The sequence below is a fragment of the Talpa occidentalis genome, unplaced genomic scaffold (genome assembly GCF_014898055.3).
Source record: "Talpa occidentalis isolate TD23 unplaced genomic scaffold, MPIMG_talOcc4v2.1 talOcc4.3, whole genome shotgun sequence".
Taxonomy (NCBI): domain Eukaryota; kingdom Metazoa; phylum Chordata; class Mammalia; order Eulipotyphla; family Talpidae; genus Talpa; species Talpa occidentalis.
Genome location: NW_023603184.1, coordinates 51,988,375 through 52,012,203, shown reverse-complemented (window position 1 = coordinate 52,012,203; position 23,829 = coordinate 51,988,375). Strand labels below are relative to the sequence as shown.

The 23,829-nt window shown below is 39.2% G+C and overlaps 1 protein-coding gene across 1 annotated transcript in view; it reads left to right on the top strand.

Annotated features, from left to right (window-relative positions):
• CTSC (cathepsin C) overlaps positions 1-23,323 on the top strand; it is a 41,523-nt gene extending 18,200 nt beyond the window's left edge. The window contains exons 3-7 of the mRNA XM_037523117.2: positions 5,984-6,150; positions 9,315-9,470; positions 13,682-13,797; positions 20,522-20,653; positions 22,445-23,323. Of these exons, the coding sequence (XP_037379014.1) occupies positions 5,984-6,150; positions 9,315-9,470; positions 13,682-13,797; positions 20,522-20,653; positions 22,445-22,947 (1,074 nt within the window). The 3' untranslated portion in view covers positions 22,948-23,323. The remainder of the gene's footprint in view (positions 1-5,983; positions 6,151-9,314; positions 9,471-13,681; positions 13,798-20,521; positions 20,654-22,444) is intronic.
• Positions 23,324-23,829: the final 506 nt, after the last annotated feature.

Sequence of the window (23,829 nt, the reverse complement as noted above, 5' to 3'; positions counted from 1 at the left end):
TAAGTACTGGAATAACAAATACTGCTTTTCTGCTAAGCTGCTGAGGTCTTTCCCAGTAGCTGCATGCCCTTGCCTTACCTTACAGAAAGTAATTTCAGGCTTTTGAGAAACCCAAATTGTTTTGAATTGGGGAAACTAAAGAATATAAATACAAATTTTAAATGGAAAATAATTTTATCCATTTAATGTGCCAGAAATGGTACACAAGTGGATATTTTCCTTAGTATATTTTTTGAATTCTGACAACAAAAAGTTATATTTGTTTATAATTATTTAGGATGCCTTAGAATATGTAAACATTTTATATAAATAAGTTATGGGTCAAAATTAAGATCTGTCTACCTAGTTTTAGGCATATTATTTTTTTAATAGATTTATTTTATTTATACAAGAACGGGGAGGATGAGAGGATTCACCAGAGACAGAGTGGGGAGCAGAACAGGCAGACTGACAAAATGCTAAGAGGAGCAGCGGGCGAGACAGGAGAGGTCTGCTGCGCCATGTGGGTTGCTCTGAGGCTGGCTGGGATCAAACTGGCACTACAGAGGCTGCGAACAGCTTCACAGCGCTGCGCTCAACCGCCTGCACCACCAGGGAGGCCCAGTTTTAGTTATATTAAATATGAAATCCACAGCTATAAGGGATGTGCAGTCAGGAAGGTTATGGTGTTTTGGGGAACTTCCAAGTCAACATAAATTTACAAACAGGGAAATTGAGGTGTGGAGAGAGAAGTGGACATTACTGAAGTAATGTGCTATCAGAACTTGGGTCTCTCTGAGATCCTGGCAGCACCACATATCTATCCATTAGAGACTTCGTATCTCTTCAATTTCTTGTGTTGTTGATACAGGACATTATATTTATTCTTCTTACCCTTCCAGAGTTCACTCATTTATTCCTTGAATAACAAGTTGCTTCCTAATGCCGGTTACCTAGTTACTGACATAAAAAATCCTGTTCTCACAGTGCTTATGATTTTGTAGAAAAACAAGCAAAAAAAAAAAAAAAACACTTAATAGATTGTTGTGAACATTAAGTGATTTTGTATATCTCAGATACAATCTCTGGGAAGTCCTTTATCATCATCCTGATTTTATAGAAGAGGACACTGGATGTACAGAGAGGATTGTATAGCTAGAAAGTGGCAGAACCTGATGCAACCTAGGCAATAAAGCCTGAATACCTCATCCTAAGTGGAAATTCCTTGCCAAAAATGGTAAAAAGACTGAAGTAGTCAAGGCAACAATGGCAAACAGACCAGAAGGGCTGCTAGAGAGTGTAGGTGGCCCTTAAAGGGCCTTGGGCAATAATTTGGACATGACTCCTAAGGTCCATTAAACTCCAATTTTCTTAAAAAAAATTTGATAAAGTATTGATACTTGTAACCTGTGAACCTCATTTGAATTTCCCATTAAATTTTGTGAGCTTCTTTTCTGTTATCCCAATGAGAAGAATAATGCTTATCTATTATCCAAGGAATCACTGTAAGGCTCAAATGACAGATGGAAGGAAATCCTTTGCAAATTGAGTTTTCAGCTTTTGCTGCATGATTTCTAGTTATCTCCTTGCAGGGTTTTGGCAACTGACCTATATGTATATACAGCAGCAGGAGGGCACAGATCAGGACCTCTATGACCAAGCAGACAGGTAAAGGAGAGTCCTGGAGTCTTCAGTGGCTTTTTCAGTTTTTATTGGGATTTTACCAGGCACACGGCAGGCAGGGGTGCTGGGGGACCGGGATGCTGGCAGGCCTCCCAGCCCCCAGCAAGTCTTCACTCTATCTGGGCTCTCTGACATTTTCTCTTGGTCTTGTTCTCTCTCTTCTGTTTCTCTGTCTTCTGCTGGTTCCTTTTTCTGCTCTCCCTTCCCTTCTCTCTTCTCTTCTGGTGGTTCCGTTCCCCATGATGCTGCCCTTATAAATACAGTTTCAGCCCAGGTGAACCCACCTACACATGCCCATACCCCACTCCAGGTGCCCGCCATCAGGCATGCATTCAGGACTGCGGGGTCCATCATCCATCCTAATGGCGGGAGGTCAGAAAAGCCTGGTAATTACTTATCTTACAGTATACTTCTGTATTTCTTTGTTAGAAAAATTATATGAAGAAGTGATACATGGTATTGGAAGGAATTGGTTCTGGGAATCTAGGTTATAAAGAGATCCTTTAGGTGTTTTATTTTTGTCCTGACACCTTATTATTTCATGTTTTCTTGAGTCTCTAAGATATATAAGTAATCTGAAAAATGCTTTTAAAGCATGGAATGGTAATAAATGTTAAGGCTCTACAGCTCTGTAATACTGACCATGAAGACTGTAAAGTCCTTGAACAAATCTGAATGACGAAGGACTGCAGCAAAATCGGTCATGCTCTAAGGGTTTTCCCTCCACCAACCTCATCCCCAAATAACAAGTCACCCTTTTCAGAGGGGAAGTTCTTTGGGGTTAGCAATCAGGCATATAGCTATGACTCAGTTGTGCCTGTTAAGGCCCATTTCCTATCACTTGAATACCTCTTAATCTTTTTGTATGTTGAGAAAGTTATTTCATCTGTGATCTAAATTTCTGCTTAGATGGGGAGATTTCTCAGCCTTTCTATGCATAGTTAGCTTGATGAACCACATGTTGTAATGATTATTTACATATTCGTTTATTTCATTGAATTCTAAATGTCTCAAACTCTGACGCCACATCATTACATGTGTGCATGCATGCCTAGCACTTTATGTGATTCTTGGGAAATACTGTGTGAGCAACCAATAGTTGACAAATGTTTGAAAGAGCTATGTATAATACTAAATGCATTATGCAACTGATTTTTCAGAAGATACAGATATAATCCCTGGCAGATCAAACTTAGCAGCTTCTAACAACACTTGACCATCCAACATAGATGCCTTATTCTAGGACTTTTGGACTAGGATTCCATTCATAAGAAATAAGAATATATTTCTTCATATATTCTGAATATATTCCATTCATAAGAATAGTTTTGGGCCTCCCTGGTGGCACAAGGGGTTAAGCACCACACTATGAAGCTATCTTCAGCCTCTGCACCACAAGTTCGATCCCCATCCAGGAAGGTGACCCACATGGCACAGCAGACCTCTCCTGTCTCGCCTGCTACTCCCCTCAGCAGTGTATTTCAGTCAGTCTGCCGGTTCTGATCCCCACTCTGTCTCAGGTGAATCCTCTCACTTCCCATACCTCTGACGTCTACCCCAGTTCTTGTTATGCATAAATAAATAAATCTTTAAAAAAAGAGAAATAGGGCTTCCCCTGGTGGCACAGTGGTTGAGCGCTGGCTGGGCTGTGAAGCTGCCCGCGGCCTCTGCAGCACCTGTTCGATTCCCGGCCGCCAGCGAGGTTTCCCACATGGTGCACAGACCTCTCCTGCCACGCCTGCTGCTCCCTTCAGCAGTGTATTTTGTCTGTCTGCCTGTTTTGTTCCCCACTCTGGCTCTGGTGAATTTTCTCACCCTCCCGCACTTCTGACTGTACCCAGTGCTTATAGAAATAAATAAATAAATCTTAAAAAAAAAGAAATAAGAATAGTTTTAAAAGTATTTGATTTTATAAGATCTGTTTAGAAATTTCCATTTTGTAAATGATGAAAGAAATCCCACTCAGAGACCCACTCATTTTTCATTTCCATTTTAAGAAAAACATTACATAGAAAATTTACATATTCAACTAAAGTACTATTCTGATAATTTTTTCTCTTAATATAGTGTAGATTTTATTGTTCTATTAAGGGATCGGCACTTTTTTTTTTTCACTGGGTGAGATGTAAGTGACTTTTGGGCTGTGCGAAGTGTGCAGCTACTACTCAGTTCTGCTGCTGCTGCAGAGAGTGTACACACAGTGGGCATGGCTGGCTGCTGAGTAGGCTGTGGGTATCAAGCAGGCATTCTGCCCCAGCCTGTGTTTTCTCACTTCTCTCCCATAGAACTCATATTTATCACTAAAAATGCTATATAGTATTTCTGTGCATTATTAATTTACTTAAATATTTTTATTTATTTTTAAGACTTATTTATTTTTTTATGCATACAAGAACTGGAGTGTAAGCCAGAGGTGCGTGGGGTGAGAAGATTCACCAGAGACAGAGTGGGGAGCAGAGTAGGTGGATGTACTGAAATACACGGCTGAGGGGAGCAGCGGGTGAGACAGGTCTGCTGTGCCATGTGGGTAGCTCCCTGGCCAACCAGTGATCTGACTTGTGCTGCAGTGGCTGGAGATAGCTTGATAGTGCTGTCTTTAACCCCTGCACCACCAGGGAGGCCCTAATTTACTTAAATAATTTTATACTTGAATGTTGAGGACATTCTTTTGTTATTCTTGTTTTCTTTTCTATTAAGCTGCAGTGAGCATTTCCTGCATTTATCACTTTTTCTTGTAGGTATATTTGAGGATTTCTAGGTAGTGGGGCATGGTGTCACCCCATCTGGCTGGCTAATAAGCATGTGACAGGGGAATAGAACTTAAGCAAGAGCCTGGTCAAGGCGTGCCAAAGAGAACACTAAGGGGTTTTATTCTTATTATATGATGTTATTCAATATTAGACTATTTTTGTTTTGTTTTGTTTTGTTTTTAAGATTTTTTTTAAAGATTTATTTCTTTGTACAAGAACTGGGGTACAGTCAGAGGCACATGAAGGTGAGAGAATTCACCAGAGACACAGTGGGGAGCAGAACAGGCAGACAGACCAAATACACTGCTGAGGGGAGCAGCGGGAGAGACAGGAGAAGTCTGCAGTGCCATCTGGGTATCTCCCTGGCTGGCCAGGAATCAAACCCATGCTGCAGAGGCTGTGGACAGCTTCACAGCATGGCACTCAACCCACTGTGCCACTGGGGAGGCCCAATATTAGACTTTTTGATATGTAGAAACAGTACTTCCTTTGATATGCAGAAACAATTCTTGCCTAAAAATGGGTTTTATTAAGTTTTCACACAATACACCCGCTAACGTTGCAGCCTCATCATACCCACGGCCTTTACTCCAGTGTTCCTTGGGATGGGGGTTTAGCAGGGCCATGAGGAGTAACGAGCTGTGTCCATGCTGATGAAGACGGACTTTATGGTATCAGGAACTGCCAAATTACAAGCAAGGTGTACATCTGAGTAGCTCAGAGTAACTTAACGAATCCTGTGCTACAGACCTTAATGGGTGCTGATCCTGGCATTCAATCTAGCCTTTTTATTCTAAGGCCATATACTTTTAACTCTTACACCTAAACGTGACTTTAATTCCAAGTGAGTCAGATGCAATAAGGTGATTTTATTTTCAGTGTAGTCCATCACGCATCCTTCTAAACTTGGAGTCTACAAACTACAGGCCTGGTTTTGTAAATAAAATTTTATGAGAACACAGTCTGTTCATTTATTTATTCCATTTGTAACTATAACATTGCAGTGGCAGAGTTCAGTGGCTGTGACATAGACTTGTGCAAGTCTTAAAATATTTATTATATGGCCCTTAAAAAAGAAATGTGCTAACTCATTCACAAAGGCAAAGTGATCTTCTGGTGTAGATCTTCTCTGAGAAAAGTTTTGGCTCTGCCCCTTAATAGCTCTGCTACCTTAAGTAGTATTTAATCACCTTCTCTGAGCTGAGCTTCCACTTGCTCTCAGGTAAAATGGGCTTGAGCCTCCGCATAGCCCTATTGTGAGGATTAAATGAAGTAACTTTTGTAAACTGCCTAAGGACATACCAGTTCTAAAAATGTTGTTTCTTTCCTTGACTTTCATTTCCAGTTTTCTTTTTTAGTAACCAACAAGGCTAATCATAGAGAAGTTTATTCTTCTTACTTTTCTAGAATAACTCTCAGAATATAACCTCTCAGGGTGAAGTTTATGTTTTGTCTGGCACAAACTACTCCCCAAGGTGAAGTGGAAAGGGGTACATTTATATCTTCACTGTGAATGGGACTGATTATTGAACATAGAATGATTGACATTTTTCCTTCTTATCTGATTGTAGTATAAACAAGAGGGCAGCGAGGTAAAGAGCTATTGCCACGAGACGATGCCTGGATGGGTGCATGACGTCCTGGGTCGGAACTGGGCTTGTTTCACCGGCAGGAAGGTGGGAGTTACCTCAGAGAATGTGAATGTGAACACAGCTCATACTGAGGCTCTTCAGGAAAAGTGAGTTGTCACTAGTGGAAATACATTTAGCTTCAGCTTATAATATGCATAAAGTATGTGTTTATGTTAATTCTCTGAGAATTTTATTTTGATTGTATAAAATTTATCTGGCATAGAAACATTAGCCATGTTATAAAATCCTATAAAGATATGTTGACTGACTGCTGGAATCAAAAGAAGAAAGCATTCCTTGAAAAAAACTCTGCAAAGAATGGACTAATGAAGACTTTAAAGAAAATTTATAAATAGAACCACAGGATTGAACGAATAAAAAAAAGTGATTTTATGGCTGCCTTGTTACCACATGTTCCTACGTAACCCTTGTAGAGACTTGCATTTATGTTGCAACAAGTACAAGCAGTGATCTTGGAACACAAATTTTAAACAAGGCAATACGTAATTGAAATTAAACTTAGTATTTATGTATTGTGTTAGTTTGCTTAGACTGCCATAACAGAGTACCACTGACTGTGTGATTTAACCTATAGAATTTTTTTTCTCCTACTTCTGAAGGCTAAGCTCAAGGTATCAGCAAATTTGGTTTCTTCTGAGGCCTCTCTCCTCAGCTTTCACATGGTCCCTTTTTTCACCGTGTCCTTACATGGTCATTTCCCCAGTCTCATTCTTAATTTCCTTTTCCTTATCAGAACATCAGTCATCATCGGACTAGGACTCACCTACCTGAACTCATTTTACCTTACTCTCCCCATTTAAAGGCCCTGTCTCCAAATCTAGTCACTTTTTGAGGTAGTGGAGGCTAGAACTCGAACCTTTGAATTTTGGGAGGACTCAGTACAGCTTTATAACCTTCAGTTAGTTTTTGTTTAGTTAAGTTCACATGGAATAACTGGTCCACACAAACAAGAGACTTCAGCCTATTAATTTTGGAGGGAAAAGATAAACATTGGTAGCACTTCTGCCTGTTTTATTAAATTGTGAAATCCACAAAAGTGCATAACGAACAAATAATTCAAAGCCAGGTCACAGTGGCTATGAACAACTCTACAGCAGACTGATGGGGGAATCATGTTTCAAGAGGATAAATGCTAACCAAAACTAGGCTAATTCATCCCTTCCATTTTGAATTTAACTTTCAAATTACTTTTCTTGGATTGATCCTTAAGCAACACATTTTCTATTAAGCCATTCATTCCCGTTGCACTCTGTCCTTTCCTATATATTATGTACTATTGTACTATTTTTGATATTTCAAACTTTGCCTCATTTAATGAAGAATCTACTAACTGGGGTGCTCAGAAACCATGTTGCCTAAACTGTAAAGTGTTTAGGACTAAATCACCTTCAAGGTCTCTTTCCATCTTAGTAACCTATTCTCCATGGTGAGACACATTATTTTTGATCTTCTTGGATCTCAAACCTACCTTGTCATCACTAATACATACATCAGTACATGATGTTTCACCAGATCTTACAACAATGGAAATAAGTAGGGCAAGAAACTGCTTCTCAAATACTCACAGTCAATGAAACAGTGACTCTTTCTAGTAAAACATATTTCAAGATCAACATTTACAATTCAAGGTTTAGCCTTGTGTCTATTGAACAGTTAAATAACTGTAACTTGTTTTGTTGTTGTAAAAGGAATGTCAAAAATATGATACAGATTTATCAAAATACTCTCACTTTCCCAAACATCTAAATTAAAAAAGAAAGCAAATTATATCTATTATGCTACTCAGGTTTGGTATATCTTGCTTTGTATAATTGAATGTTAACAGGAGTCCAGGTTAGAGATTCAGACATCAGCAACAGCATCTTTTTTAGATTTTTTTAAAAATCTTTTTGGAGGAAATAACATGGTGAGTTCAATATTTCCTTGCACTGGCATATAGGTGTGATGCAGGTTTGAATTAAATGAGTTATCAACTCCTTCAATTTTTTGCTTTGTAAAGATGTTCTTTGTGTGTTAGGTTTATTGACATATGCATAATCTAAGCAACTGACATCATAGAAACCAGTGATTTTCAAATTTTAATGTATGGTGAATCACTTGGGAATCTTGTTAAAATGCAGTTTCTGGGGCCTCCCCGGTGGCACAGTAGTTGAGCGCTGGGTTGCAGAGGCTGCCTGCGGCCTCTGCAGCACCGGTTCGATCCCCGGCTGCTCCCCGGCCACCGGAGGAGGGTCCCACATGGCACGCAGACCTCTCCTGCCGCCCGCTGCTCCCCTCAGCAGTGTGCTTCGGTCCTTCTGCCTGCTCTGCTCCCTGCTCTGGCTCTGGTGAGTTCTCTCACCCTCCCGCGCTTCTGACTGTACCCAGTGCTTGCATAGATGGATAAATAAACAAACAAACAAACAAACAAACAAACAAATAAATAAATAATGCAGTTTCTGATTCAGGTAATCTAATTGGGGTCATTCGAGTCCATATTTCCAACAAGATTCTATGTGTGCTGCTGATACTGATTCAAGAACCATATTTTGTATAACCAGGGTATAAACAAAAAGTCCATATGGAATAATTATTTTTGCATAATGTAGTTATGAAGTTATCCATATGTAGTATACTATATAGTACTTCATCATAGTTATAAAACTTGCCACATTATATTTACATTGTGTACATTTTCTGCTACCCCCGTTTATTTTCATTACAAAATTTTAAAGGTATATCTAGAAATGATAGGGTTTTGTGGGAAGGTGGTGGTCTGATGCCATTACTCAGATATAATCATGGTTGTTATTTTAAAAATGTACTAATCATCTAAGTACATAAATACATATATATTTACAAAAATTGGTTAATCTTGTGTAAACTTATTTGAAGTCTTGGATTTTTACTTAATATAGTGTGAACATGCTTCCATATGGCTAAATAACTTAGACATTTTCATTGAATATGCAATATAGTATAGGAAATACCATTATTTATTTAGATAAATCTTTTCTTAGAACATTATATAACTTGCTTATAATCTATGGCTGCTATAAAAGTTGTTTCATTGAATGTTTTTATACATAACTCTTAGTAAACATAAACTATTATTTTCATAGGAGACAATCTCATTCTAAGCTACTGATATATTTGCTTCCCTGAGAGATTATACCACTTTCCATTTAGGCCCAGATTATAAACCACCTATTTTAATGGGGCCTATTTACATCAGTAGAGTCTATCTGTAACTCTCTTACTTTTGTAACAGGTATTCTAACAGGCTCTATAAATACAACCACGATTTTGTGAACGCCATTAACACTATTCAGAAGTCTTGGACTGCAGCCCCATACATGGAATATGAGACTCTTACCCTGAGAGAGATGATGAGGAGAGGTGGTGGCCACCACCGAAGAATCCCAAGGTAATAAAGCATGTTTCTTTATTGCTGTTAGAGATATTGTGTTCAGGACCCTTTGTTCTTCCTTCCAGTTGGCTCTTCCTAGATCACCCACCATTTTGTTGGTCATCCCAAATTAAACTTCTTATATTATCTTTTTTTTTTTTTGTCCATTCCCCAGTTCTGCTTATACATATTTCTAATGCTTTCCCAGTCCAATGTATGGGTTTTACTTTCACAGTGTCTGTCATTACACCCTTTTCCATTTTCTACTCACTGGCTTAGGATTTTGTCATCATGCATCAGCCTCCACCCTCCTGTCTCTTTGGCTTCTTTTATCCTTGTCCACATTCTTGGTAATTCTATGAAATACTGTCTGCTTTGTTGTCCTCTACTCAGCTTTGTGTTACTACCTCCTGTCTAATGTCTGATAAATAAATGCGTGTGGTAACCAAAAACAACTAATGTGACCGTATCTGCAACCTTGACCTGCTGTCAAACAATATGACACAAAATTACTAAACCCTCTTCTTTCATCTTGCCTCCATTTATGCCACATTCTTTGCCTCAACTAGGCCTCATTTTGCCTATAATAACTGTCAAATTTGCTGCCTATAAATATCTCAAAATCCTCTCTCTATTTTAAAGTCCAACAAAAAAAATATTCCTTATTTATCAACTTACCACTGTTACCCTAAACCAGGAGTGGCATTTCCCATCTTTAACTTTTATACCTTATGGATTATTTCTTCTTTTGGGAAATTATTCATAATATTTTGAATTTATATGGTCAGGAATTTGGTATTTTTTATTCCCTCACAACTGTAGCAAGATCTATCGATGTATATAGTCCTTTAACAGTTGTTAAATGACTAAGGACATTCTTAGGTTACCATACCTAGCTTTAAGGGTACTTGCTATAACTGAAGGTTATTGGTACTGGAAACTGACCTTTGGGGGTCAATAAGTTGTATAGGGAGGTTATTTCCCATAGTACATGGAAATATTTTTCAATTTTCAAAGAATACAGTGATCATTTCCTTAATATATGAGTCTTTGTTCAAATTCTGTTGTTTGATTAGGTCACTAATCACATAATTTTTTTTCATATTCAGACTAATAATCCTAATGCTCGAATGTTATTCAGCTTTAAAACTATATTGAGATTTTCCTATCTAACCGATAATATTCTCCCATGAGAATGCCCCTTTATTGGAAAAAAAAGGAAAAACAAAACCTTTGTATAATATTTGTCAAAGCATATGCTAAAGAATTTCCAGTCCTGGGCCTCCCCTGGTGGTGCAGCGGTTGAGCGCTGGGTTGCAAAGCTGCCCGCAGCCTCTGCAGCGCCCGTTTGATCTCCGGCTGCCAGGTGAGGGTCCCACATGGTGCGCAGACCTCTCCTGCCTCCCACTGCTCCTCTCAGCAGTGTACTTCATCAGTCTGCCTGCTCTGCTCTTTCCTCTGGCTCTGGTGAATTCTCTCACCCTCCCGCGCTTCTGATTGTACCCAGTGCTTGTATAAATAAATAAATAAATAAATAAATAAATCTTAAAAAAAAAAAAGAGAGAATTTCTAGTCCATGAAATGTGCTAACCAGTCAAACCTAGGAAAAAGAGGACAGAATATTCCCTTCTTGGACTCACTAAAGTGAAGGAAACGCGGGCCTCCCTGGTGGCCTAGAGGTTAAGTCTCAGCATTGTTACCTCTAAGGCCTGAGTTCAATCCCCAGCCAGGGAGCTAATCAATGTGCACAGCAAACCCCTCTTGTCTCCCCTGCTGCTCTCTTCAGCAGTGTATTTAGTTCATCCACCTGTTCTACTCCCCACTCTGTCTGTGGTGAATCCTCTCACCACCACCACCCCCCACAATTCTGGCCTATACGCAAGTTCTTCTTTGCAAAAATAAATAAAATAAAAAACATGAAGGGTGAAGGAACCTTATTGTGTCTATGAGATAGGGAGTTGAGACTCTGTTCAGCAAAACACCCTAAGGACCAGGCATAGACGGTGTTGTCAACTTTGAGTTCAGGGAGACTGGCGCTCTTGCTCGAACGATTTGAGCTCAGCTATAACTGCTTTGTCATGTATCATGTGCCATGTACCCAGGGGACTCTTTTGTGCTTGCAATTTTTTCTCCCCCATTCAACACCTTTGTCTTAGAGTAGGAATAGCTTTAGGAAGAGCTGCTTTTAAGGCTAAGGCTCCATGAGCGGTTGAAGATGAGATGGGATTAACTGAAATGGGTGCTATTGAAGCAGAACTGTGGTCTGGCTGCCTGATTTTCAGGAGCATTTTTCTGTTGTTAGCATCCAGTGACGTAACAGAAACTCTGAGACTCTTAACCTGAGATTTAGAAAATCTGAAACCGCTGGCATTTTAGATAAAATTTCTTTATGGGCATCTCTCTGAGTCAAGACCTTTCACCAAATTCTGAAAAAATTATTGACCCAAATAATTAGTGGCCACTCCCAAATTCCTCTTTCACTCTCATTTTTATGCCCTTGAGCTTTCCTTGTCCTCCTGTTTTGTGTGTCTGTGACCATCAATGAGAAAAGGCTCTGCGTTAAGAATGGTAGAAAGGTAGAAGTTAATATTTGGTGCCTTGCTTTGTGCCAGCCATTTAAATGTACATCAGCATCCTAGTTAGTCCTGTTAATGACAGGGAGGAGGACGATGGTAGTTATCATCATAGTAGCTGCCATTTATTGAGGGCTTATCAGCAGCAGCTACTGTTATAAACACTTTTTGATCATTGCATTGACTTTTCATAACAATCCTTGGAGTGGGGATATGATTATATCCATTTTAATGGAAGTCAATTATAGTTTGTGATGTTAAGTTCTTTGAAGACTGTCACACAACTAGTAAATGGTAGAGTCATGTGTAACAAATGAGTACAATATGACTCTGAGATAGCTTCCCTGAAATTACATAAAGCTGCTAAACTTCACCTTTTTTCATTTTTATTTTTTTTAAATGTTTATTTATTTATGCATAAAAGAGCTGGGTATAGGCCAGAGGAGTGGTGGGGTGAGAGGATTCACCAGAGACAGAGTGGGGGAGCAGAACAGGTGGATCCACTGAAATACACTGCTGAGGGGAGCAGCAGGTGAGACAGGAGTTGTCCACTGCGCCATGTGGGTAGCTCCCTGCTTGGAGATCGAACTCATGCTGGCTGCAGTGGTTGCGGATTGCTTCATAGGTTGCATCTTAACCCCTTGCACCACTAGGGAGGCTCAAACTTCACCATTTTTAATATCTCATATTACTTCTATTCCTAGGTATTTATAGAATATTAGTTTATGTGCATTGATTGAGTCTTTGGACTTCTTGATGTGAAATCCCAGAAACTGTTTATTTCCTTCCCAAGTTTTTATGCACAAATACCAGAAGAAATATCCAAGGCTTGTTTTTGGCTTATTCCTTCCTTATAAAGTTTTCTATGGGGCACAACTTTTTATCTGTCTTGGTTATTTCATGGGCATTAACCAAGCCATATGTCTTATAACATTACTGTAAATTCTATGTATCTATTACGTTAATTTCTGTATGTTTCATGTCTCTGAGTGTTATCTTCCATATGTTCTACAAACCCCTCATGTTCACCCGTATCACATAGAACTGGTAGTAAAATCCCTAGCTTAAGTAATGTTTTAATGAAAAATTAATAGTTTCTATGGAATATGTTATATATTTACATATTTTGGGATCATAATTACTATTCATGTGTGATTTTTTTTCTTCTGCTATTACATCTCAGTTCCATTGTGTCCTGGCATAACCTAGATCATCTTACCACCTCCCCATCATCACCATCATCTTCTGAGTCACATGTCAGTAATTCCTCTATTTTCGTGTCCTTTTCAGATCATCTTCAACTTACCATGTCTTCTTTCTTTGTCAGATTCTGTCAAAATTAAGAGAATACAGCTAAAAATAACTTTGCCGTATGCACCAGAAAACAGTGTCATTTCACAGGGAAAGATTATTAGATCCTGAACAAGAAGTGGATAATGAAAGCCATTTATGCAACCAATTGTGTAATTGACATACTGTATAATATTTGACATGTTATTGTGTAATAGACTCACTGAAATACCAGCGGGACAAGTGTTCTTTGTGTCCGAATCTGGATCCTAGCCATCCAGGTGTTTGAAATTGCAGATTAGAGGTTACAAAATCATTCTCAAAGGAATGACTTTATGTGATGATAAATGTATATTTCTATCCTAGACCCAAACCTGCACCACTAACTGCTGAAATCCGGGAAAAAAGCTTACGTTTGCCAGTGTCTTGGGACTGGAGAAATGTTCATGGTACCAATTTTGTTAGCCCTGTTCGAAACCAAGGTAAAAAAAAAAAAATTTGAGTTTTAATTAATTTATACCAAACTATTTATTGAACATGACTGTGTGCCAATCTTTGGGGTAGTTTCTGGGGATATAGAGATGAAACGGGGATGATGCAATTTAGAAAAGAAATGGAAAACAATTCTACCATGTGACCCAGAAATTCCAAGGTATCTTAACTCGAGACTGCAAAAACACTGATTTGAAGGGATATGTGCACTCCTATGTTCATTGAAGCACTATTTAGATTAGCTAAGTTATGGAGAAACTTAAGTGCCAAGGACAGACGAGTGTTTCAGACATATTTGGAATTATATACAATGGACTACTAGTTAGCTATATAAAAAAAAGGTGAACACTGACCATTTGAGACAACTTGGATGGGACTAGAGGGCATAAAGCTAAGTGCAGTAAGTCAGAAGGAGAAAGACAAATACTAGATGGTTTCATTTATATGTAGAATATTGAGAAACAAAACAAAAGGGCCCCACAGAACCAAACCAGTAGCAAACTGCAAAACAGAGGCAACCAGAAGGGGAGGATGTCGGGGTGGGAGAAGGTGAGCCGGGGCCCCCGTGGAGCATGGCGGAGGATTCCTGGGGCTTGGTGGTGGGCATGATGTGAAAACATGCATTTGTGGTGGTTATAACCCATAGCCCCTAAAACAAATACAATGATATAAACCAACTTTAACTTCAATAAACATATTTGGAGGGGAAGAAAAGGAAATAGAAACTATATGGCCCAAGAATTCTTTCCTTTGTTTCCATGGTAGTTTTTGGTAATGGATGTTGGTAATCTGCGTCAGTACTTGGTGATCCCTGCACTGAGTGCAGCATTTCATCAGTAACTTTCTCAACACCTGCTTCAGGTAACTGGTGGAATTGTCAATGAAAGTTGATATATTTGTTTGCAAGTAGAAAAAAAGAATTGCACTTAATTAAAATTGGCCTTTCTCTGTATGTGGTTTGCTGAAATTCTTTGCTGTTGTCTGTCCTCCCACCACCTCCACCTTCATTTGGCCTTTTTTTTTATTACTTGCTTAATTACTATAAGAATCCAATAAGTGAATATTTCAAATCCGTGGTAAATTTTTGTTCCGCATAAGGGCCTTTCCATTCATTTTAACTTAGAATGTGATATTCTATGTTAATATTAACTTAGGTTACTGAATTGAGCCTGGGGACAGAGTCCAGGTTTCCCAAGTGTATCACTAGAATTCTTTTTACCAGTTATTTTCAGAAATTTGATATAGTAAGATTTAAATAACTCATGTAATTGTACTCAATAGCAAATCATCTTGGTATACTAAATTTTAGCCAACAATGATTTGGAGAATAATTTATGCACTACTTAGGTTTATTACTTCTAAGGTCATTTTCAAGATAATTATAGGATAATTGTGTCCCATAAAATAGCTGTAATATTTGCTGTTTGGAAACATTTTGATCAGTACCTTCTGAGGGAATATAAGGCAATAGCATCCAAAGATACGTTGTTCTTTTTTTTTTTTTAAATTCCATGATAATTAGCCTCTCTCACTTCTCAGCCTTACCAAACCTTTAATCCTTTAATCCTTAATCCCATCACTGAATTCTTACAGATGTGCCAATGTACAGAGCTGGAGGGGTTCTTACAGCGGTCAGTCCGCAAGGTGCCTGTCTGCCATCTGAACCTGAAAGTCTCTTCTCTTTCTTCTCCGTTGTTCATTTGCACTGGTTATTCTGGGACTCTTAGGCTCTATGCAAAGTGTGTGTCCCAAAATTCTTTCATACCTTTTCCTTCCTGGGAAGGGTATCTTTGCAAAGCTTGTTTAGAAATGAGAAAAGTTTGAATATCATTGAATGGGAAATGAATGGAAAATGAAATTAAAAGGTTATTGTTAAGAGATTGAAATTTACTATATTATCTATAATATACTAATATACTATATTACTATATTATTTACTATATTAGCAAACATATTTTCTATGATTATTTGAGAGGAGTAAGTAGATAATCCCTGTCAAAAGTTGATTAGTGGGGGCATGGGACACGATTGCTTCTGCCATTTTGTAAAGTGTTGTAGAACATTTAACAAGTGTTTGGAATTTTTTTTAATTTTTTTATTTATTTATATTTTTATTACTGAGTAATAGTCCATCGTGTATATATACCACATCTTCTTGATCCAGTCATCTCTTTTTGGGCATTTGAGTTATTTCCAGATTTTTTTTTAAAGATTTATTTATTCATGCATATAAGAACCAGGGTACAGGCCAGATGTATGGGAGGGTGAGAGGATTCACCAGAGATGGAGCGGGGGAGCAGAACAGGCAGACTGACTGAAACACACTGCTGAGGGGAGCAACAGGCAAGACAGGAGAGGTCTGCCGTGCCATGTGGGTATCTTGCCGGCTGGCCGGGATCAAACCCACACTGCAGAGTCTGTGGAAAGCTTCACAGCACTGAGCAAAACTGCTTGTGCCACCAGGAGAGGCCCCTGGATTTTTTTTAAATGACTAAGAATATAAACATTAATGTGACATGGTTCTTGCCCTAGAGACACACATCTAGCAAGACCTGCAAGAAAAACATTAAAATATTCCTTTAGTAAAATTGAAGTTTTTAAAATTAATTGGGAGCATAGGAAAAGGTCAAAAGAAAAATTTACTTCTATTCACTTTCCAAAGGTATGATTGACAGGTGATAAGAGCAATTCAGGAGAAGGAAATTAGACTTTCTTAAAGCCTAATTCTTTGACACTGATTTTATTGTAGTTTAGTAAAAGCTGTCATTGTCTCCATGTTTCAATACTCTTTTGTGTTATATGCTTTGTACAGCCATGGACAATTTAACCACAGGGGACTTCACATTGATCCCTCATCTGTATATCTTGTCAGGTACTTAAGAAAATAATGTACTTGGAGGTTCCTCTTTTGACTTCCTTTTGGTTTTCTGCACTTTAGATTGGGAATTTTTTTTCCCTTCCTGCTAACTGACCTACTTGGAAATTTTAAGAACATCAACATTGTACATAATCCAGAATTCAGAATTAGCCACAGTTAAAGGGAATTCACAACTTTTTTCTGTTCAGACACCAAAACATGAATAATGAAAAAAGAAATATTGGAAGGACAAATTAGGTTTTGTCTTTATACGTGATAAAAACAGCTTTATGCACCAGGCTTAGAGGTGGATTTACTTTGAAGTGTGAGCAAAGATAGGAAATTGGAAGACATAGACTTTCCTAGTTATTCTCCTAGCTATGCTTCTTTATATATTATTGTCTCTCAAGAGAGAAGGAGAATTTTTCTCAGGATCACATTAATGAGGAAATGCAGAATATTTTTCTAATGTTCACAATCTAGTTCACTGAAGTCTTATTCTAAATTTTGTTCTCGGCATTACTGCTAGAAGCCAGAGACTTTCACTCCACCCAATTTATCTTACACACAAGATAAAAGAAAAAAAATGCCAAAAGAGTCAAGAGACTTTCTCAAGGTTGACAACTGTGCCAAGCAAGAGGGAGAGGGGAAAGAAAAGAATTCTGACTTCTTCCTTCCTAGTTCTGCGTGTTTTCCACTTTTGGAAGATGCAGCTGAACAAGTTTAGCCCTTGTGAAAACCACAGTATCTGTCTGAGTTTGTGGAAATTAAATTTCTGCAGAGCTCCTGTGAGTCTAGAACCCCTTCTTGGTCTTTATTGTCTTGTAGTCTTAAGTGACCATGGTTTTTCAAAGATCTGGACTTTGGCCTTGCCTTTTTAAAATAGGCATTAAGGGCCTCCCCGGTGGCACAGCGGGTTGAGTGCCATGCTGTGAATCTGTCCGCAGCCTCTGCAGCGCGGGTTTTATTCGTGGCCGGCCAGGGAGAAACCCACATGGTGCAGCAGACCTCTCCTGTCTCGCCCTCTGCTCCCCTCAGCAGTGTATTTCAGTCAGTCTGCCTGTTCTGCAACCCTGTCTGCCTCTGGTGAATTCTCTTACCCTCCGTGCCTCTGACCTGTACCCAGGTTCTTGTATAAACAAATAAAATCTTTAAAAAAAATAAATAGGCATTAATTATGTTGGCAAGTGACACATGCTTGTGAGAAGTTGGGGACTTGAGAAAGTCTGTCTCCTTTCCTCATTCTCGTAATTTCTTTTACAAAACACATTCCAACCCTTGTACACATGGCCCTTCCCACAGTGCTGGTGGCCAAAATAGAATTGTTCTCGGATTCTCTTGGGATATGTTGTTTATTGTAAGGCCCTGGGTTTCATGACAGGAGCACTGCCTTTTGACTATTTACCATGGCTTTTTGAGTTCTTTGGCATTCTATCATTTAAAAGAGGGGGTCCTAAGGTTAAAATTATTTGGATGGTTTTGAAAACAAAATGTCCCAGTTAATTTTGGTCTCTGTAGTAGCTACTTGGCAGGGGAAGAAAATCTGAAGTTTCTTCAAAGTAGATGCAGACCTATGAAGTAAGAGGATACTGTCATACATTAGGGGCCACTGAGGCACAGCCTCTGCTTTCTATCAGCCCCTGCCTTGAACAGGACACTGCTTCTTGTCGAATACAGTACACACTTTATCAAGTGAGTAGGTTGTACACTCGATGAATTCCAAGGCTCCCTTCTAAGTGTTGCTCTTCTTGTTTTTATTACCCCTGCTAACATTCTTTCACCCCTTTGTCATTTTCTCCCTCCTCTCTCTCTTTACCTCAGGAGCTTCACTTTGTTTATTAGTGTGCTCTAGTTTTTCTAAGTATCTTGTTTGGTCGAATCATTCACTGTGTAAATGTCTAATATTTGTCTTTGCCGCTGTCATTCTGGCTTGATTTACTATACATAATTCCTTTCACCTTCCATTTTGCTGTAATTGGAGACATTTTGTCTTTCCTTATGTTTGAATAGTATTCCTTTGTGTGAATTTTGTGTGAATATACCAAGTTTTCTTTCTCCAATCCTCTATCAGTGGGCACGTAAGTGAGTTTTTTCTTTTCTTTATCATTTAGGTGATCCCTCAGTAGCAAAAACAATATATGATTTGGAGAAATCTGAGATGTTTAAGGGGAGAATTGTGTAGAATATCAGAAATAGTATCAGTTGAGAGGCAGCAGGACTCTAATAGGCCATAGGTTCGGGTCCTGGCGGTATTGTTGCACAACTTAGAGAAGACTGGTGTTTAGATCTAAGATTCGGCCTCCATTGTAACTTAGAAGTTTGGCTGTTTCCATTGAAATCACTTTCTTTCTTGGATGTACATACATATCCGCTTCTTTAACTTGATTCTTCTTTCTACAAACGTGCACTTGAGTTCCTTCATTGCATAAGACACCAGATTTAAAAAAAAAAAAATATGTGAACACTTTAGGAAATTCAGTTTATTCTGAAGAAAACAGTGTAAGAAATTCAGATAGACTTGAGGATGGTACAAACTGACCCAAGAGGATCCTGAAGCCTCCTTGCATTGAGGACTTGAATCCACAGTTCCCCAAAGTAGGCCAATAGGGTGCCCTTGATAAGAGTTTAAATGCATAATGTTCTTTTGAATGATTTTCTCTCTATGGAAGGCAGTTACTAACTTACTAAATTCATATTTATTAATGAGAACAAAAGCAGGGTTTGCTTTATGAGGAATGAGTTTTTTAATTGTATTGTCTGCTCATAAATATTATTTTCTATACATAAGGGATGCTTACCATTCAAATAACTTTGAAACTAATATATTAGTAAACTGAAGACCATATTAATTTTGTGTAACCTCATTTAATACCAATATCTTGAATTTGTCATAAGCATATCTCCATATAGAATTTGTATCAGTGGCAGAGTTGAGAGAGTCTAAATAATAATACAGATAAAAATTATGTTCTTATCTTTCTATAATTGTAACAGTTCAAAGTCCCGGTTTCGTTGCACACAATCTTACACACACTTCTCTGTACTTTTTATGAATACATTTTGAAGAGAAAATATTGTTCAGATTATATCATAATATAACATTTTCCATCTCTTGAGATAACAAATAAATGTCTAGCATATAGTTCCTAAGTAAATTTATGTTGTTCTTGCTAAGAGCATCCAGGTATTTAAAAAATCTGTTCAGGGCCTCCCCTGGTTGCACAGCGGTTGAGCACTGGGCTGCGAAGCTGCCCGCAGACTCTGCAGCACTGGTTTGATCCCCGGCCGCTGGCGAGGGTCTCACATGGTGCGCAGACCTCGCCTGCCACCCGCTGCTCCCCTCAGCAGTGTACTTCGTCAGTCTCCCTGTTCTGTTCCCCGCTCTGGCATAAATAAATAAATAGATAGATAGATAGATAGATAGATAGATAGATAGATAGATAGATAGATACACTGCCTTAAAAAAAAAGTCCAGTTCATAATGTGTCCCTCCAGAATTTTCACTCAGTCTGCTGACTCAAAATGTTGCAGACAAAAATCCATTCTCCAGTATCAAGAATGTTGTCAAGTGTTTTGCAGAAGTTATGAGTTTTCCTCTTTTTTTTTTTTTTTTTTCTCTAAAATATTCTCAAGGAAAGCCCCACATAGCATGTTTGCCTTTTGACGATTGCCTGTAAGGTCGATAGTGTTTGTTGACTGAATTTTCTGTGTTGTGCTGATCCTTATGAACAGCAGCCACACTTACTATATGTCAGTGTATCTGAGTCAAGTAGGATAGTCTAAGATTTATTTTGTGTGTGTGTGCATGAGTGCTTCTAAGTTCTTTTGGGTTATGTAATTTTCTTTTTGGTTACCAGAATCTTGTGGAAGCTGCTACTCCTTCGCTTCCATGGGTATGCTGGAAGCAAGAATCCGAATCCTAACCAACAATTCTCAGACCCCAATCTTAAGTCCTCAGGAGGTTGTGTCTTGCAGCCAGTATGCGCAAGGTGAGTGTTATATTTCAGGTACTATTTGCCTCAGCATAGTTGGCCTTTGTTAGCAGAGACAAAAGGATATGTAGTAGAGAGAGGGCGATACTTGCAGTCACAAAACCTGGGTGAATTTCTGACCCTATCACTTATGACTGGATGCTTTCTCATGGCATTCACTGTATCACCCAATTGTAAGTCTGTAGTTGCTATATACAGATTGAGCACTGGCTCTTAGGTGCCTCTTTACAGACTCAAAACCCTGGCAAGTACAGACCTTATCCTTCTTGCTAGACAGACCATACATGCAGATGCTCTACAATGTTTTGAAGGTCACAGAGCTTCAAAGTATTCTAGTTTCAGTTCCAGGTAAGGTCTCACTCCAAACCTATTCTTATAAAAACCATACTAATGTCTCCAGGAATTTTTTTTTTTTTAATTTCTGTACTTAGGCCTTTAGAACAGGGCATATAATATACGCTGTAGTTGATTCAGTGAGAAAGTCCCTTTAAAAAAATATATTTATTTATTCATGCATACAAGAACCAGAGTACAGGCCAGATGCGTGGGAGGGTAAGAGGATTCACCAGAGACAGAGCAGGGAACAGAACAGGCAGACTGACTGAAATACACTGCTGAGGGAAGCAGCGGGCGTGACAGGAGAGGTTTGCTGCACCATGTGGGATTCTCCCTGGCCGGCCAGGATCTAACCCGTGCTGCAGAGGCAGCGGACAGCTTCACAGTGCAGTGCTCAGCCGCCTGTACCACCAGGGGAGGCCCAGAAATTCCCATTTTGAAGTTTTTTCCTGATAAGCCCAGATTTGGCCACTGGAATTTCTTGGCTTATCAGTGAATGTGCTGGGAAAGATTATTGGTCTGTGAGCTAATTATTCTTTCTGAAATTCTTACTAAGCAGTGAAATTGTGACTACTAGCCCAGGAAATATACCAAGACAGTTGATACCCTCATGAAGTCTACAGTTAAGTGAGGAGAATAGAAATTAATTATAAGAGTAGTGAAGAGGGAGGGGCCTCCTGGTGGCCTCCACATTAAGTCTCAGCGCCATCACTGCTACAGCCTGAGTTTGATCCCCAGGCAGGGAGCTGCCCTACATGGCGCAGCAGACCTCTCCTGTCTCTCTGCTGCTCCCTTCAGCAGTGGATTTCAGTGGATCCACCTGTTCTGCTTCTCACTCTGTCTCTGGTGAATCCTCTCATTCCGCCCCAAACCCATGGCCTATACCCCAGTTTGTCTATGCAAAAATATATAAAAGTCTTTAAAAAAGAGTAGTTAAGAGTAAGTTTATGTGTATAATAGGGCTTGTGCTTTAAGGGGGGAGGCCCTGGCAGGAGGCGGTCAGCACTTCCATAGGAAGAGGCACAGTGAGCTGTCTGGCTACTTAGTAATGGCAATCATAGGGAACTTGTATTGTTTTTATATTAAGTAACTAATTTGATTCTATAAGGAAAATTACTGTTGGATATCTATATTTGATAGATATGTGAATAGAAGCACAGAAAATTTAAATTTTTCACAAAGTTTTGGATTTCAACCTACACAGTGAGGTATTCAAGCCTCCCCAGTTAGCTTTCCACATCAGGGGCGACATAAAGATCTGTTAAATAGATGGTAATGAGAGACTGGTTAGCTTAGAGGCAAAGAGCTGGATGAATGAAGTAGCACTGAAGCTAAGAACAGCTTCTGGGGGTAACATAGAGAATTAATGGAGTAGAAAAAATACGAAATGAGACAATTTCTCCTGTGCCCCTTTGTAATAGTGAATGATAACTGCGTGATATTTGTCCTCAGGCTGTGAAGGTGGCTTCCCATACCTCATCGCAGGGAAATATGCCCAAGATTTTGGGCTGGTGGAGGAGTCCTGCTTCCCCTACACAGGCACTGATTCACCATGCACACCGAGGGAAGACTGCATCAGATATTACTCCTCCGAGTACCACTATGTGGGGGATTTCTATGGGGGCTGCAATGAACAGCTGATGAAGCTTGAGCTGGTCCGTCATGGGCCCTTTGCAGTAGCTTTTGAAGTCTATGATGACTTCCTCCACTACCGCAAGGGAATCTACCACCACACTGGACTGAGAGACCCTTTCAATCCCTTTGAGCTAACAAATCATGCTGTCCTGCTGGTGGGCTATGGCACTGATGAAGCCTCTGGGCTGGACTACTGGACTGTTAAAAACAGCTGGGGCACCAGCTGGGGTGAGGGTGGTTTCTTCCGGATCCGCAGAGGAACTGATGAGTGTGCAATTGAGAGCATAGGGATGGCAGCCATGCCAATTCCTAAATTATAGGGTGTATCTGTAATACCTTTGTACTGACAGCCATCAGTCATGAAAAGGGATTGATTTATTCACAGATTTGAGACTTCTACAGCAGCAATTTCAGAAGATTATGCACAGATTCCTATGAAGATTTTTGCCTTAAAATTAAAACTGCCTTTCATTTAAATATACCTTCCCATCAACCACTGGCCTACTTTTTCTAAGTAGTCAGGTAAAGTTTTTACAGATGATGGTGAGGGTGAGCAACACAGGAATGGATCTTGCTAATTCGTAATTCAAACAGATGCTATATTTTTAAAATGTATCTGAAAACACAGACTTAATTTTGAATTGTATAAATCACAAACTATGATGATTAAATTTTTTTAAAGTTTTTAATAAATGTTTAGATGATATGTATTTAAAAACTTTTTTATTAAATTTGTCAGTTGTGTAAAGGTCTATTTTATTTTAGGGTTACATTGTTACTTCTCCATATGTGCAATACATGCTCGTGATTTACTCACGCTCCACCAAACCCCCATACCAATGTCCTGTCACTTTCCCCAGCCCTCTCCTTCCTCCTCCCATCCCCACTGTAACTAGTACATGTTTCACTAAGTCTTAGGTCTGTTTTTTCCTGTATTTTACCAATACATTTTTTGTGAATTTATATTCCATAGTTAAGCAAAACCATCTTGCTTTGGTGGGAAACCACAGCCAGACAGATGTGGGACAGAAGGAGCAAAATAATGGTACAAATCAAGATAATGGGGCCTCCCTGATGGTGCAAGGGGTTAGTCACCGCACTATGAAGCAAATCCACAGCCTCTGCAGCATGAGTTCAATCCCCAGCCGGCCAGGGAGTAAGCCACATGGCGCAGCAGACCTCTCCTGTCTCCTTGCTGCTCC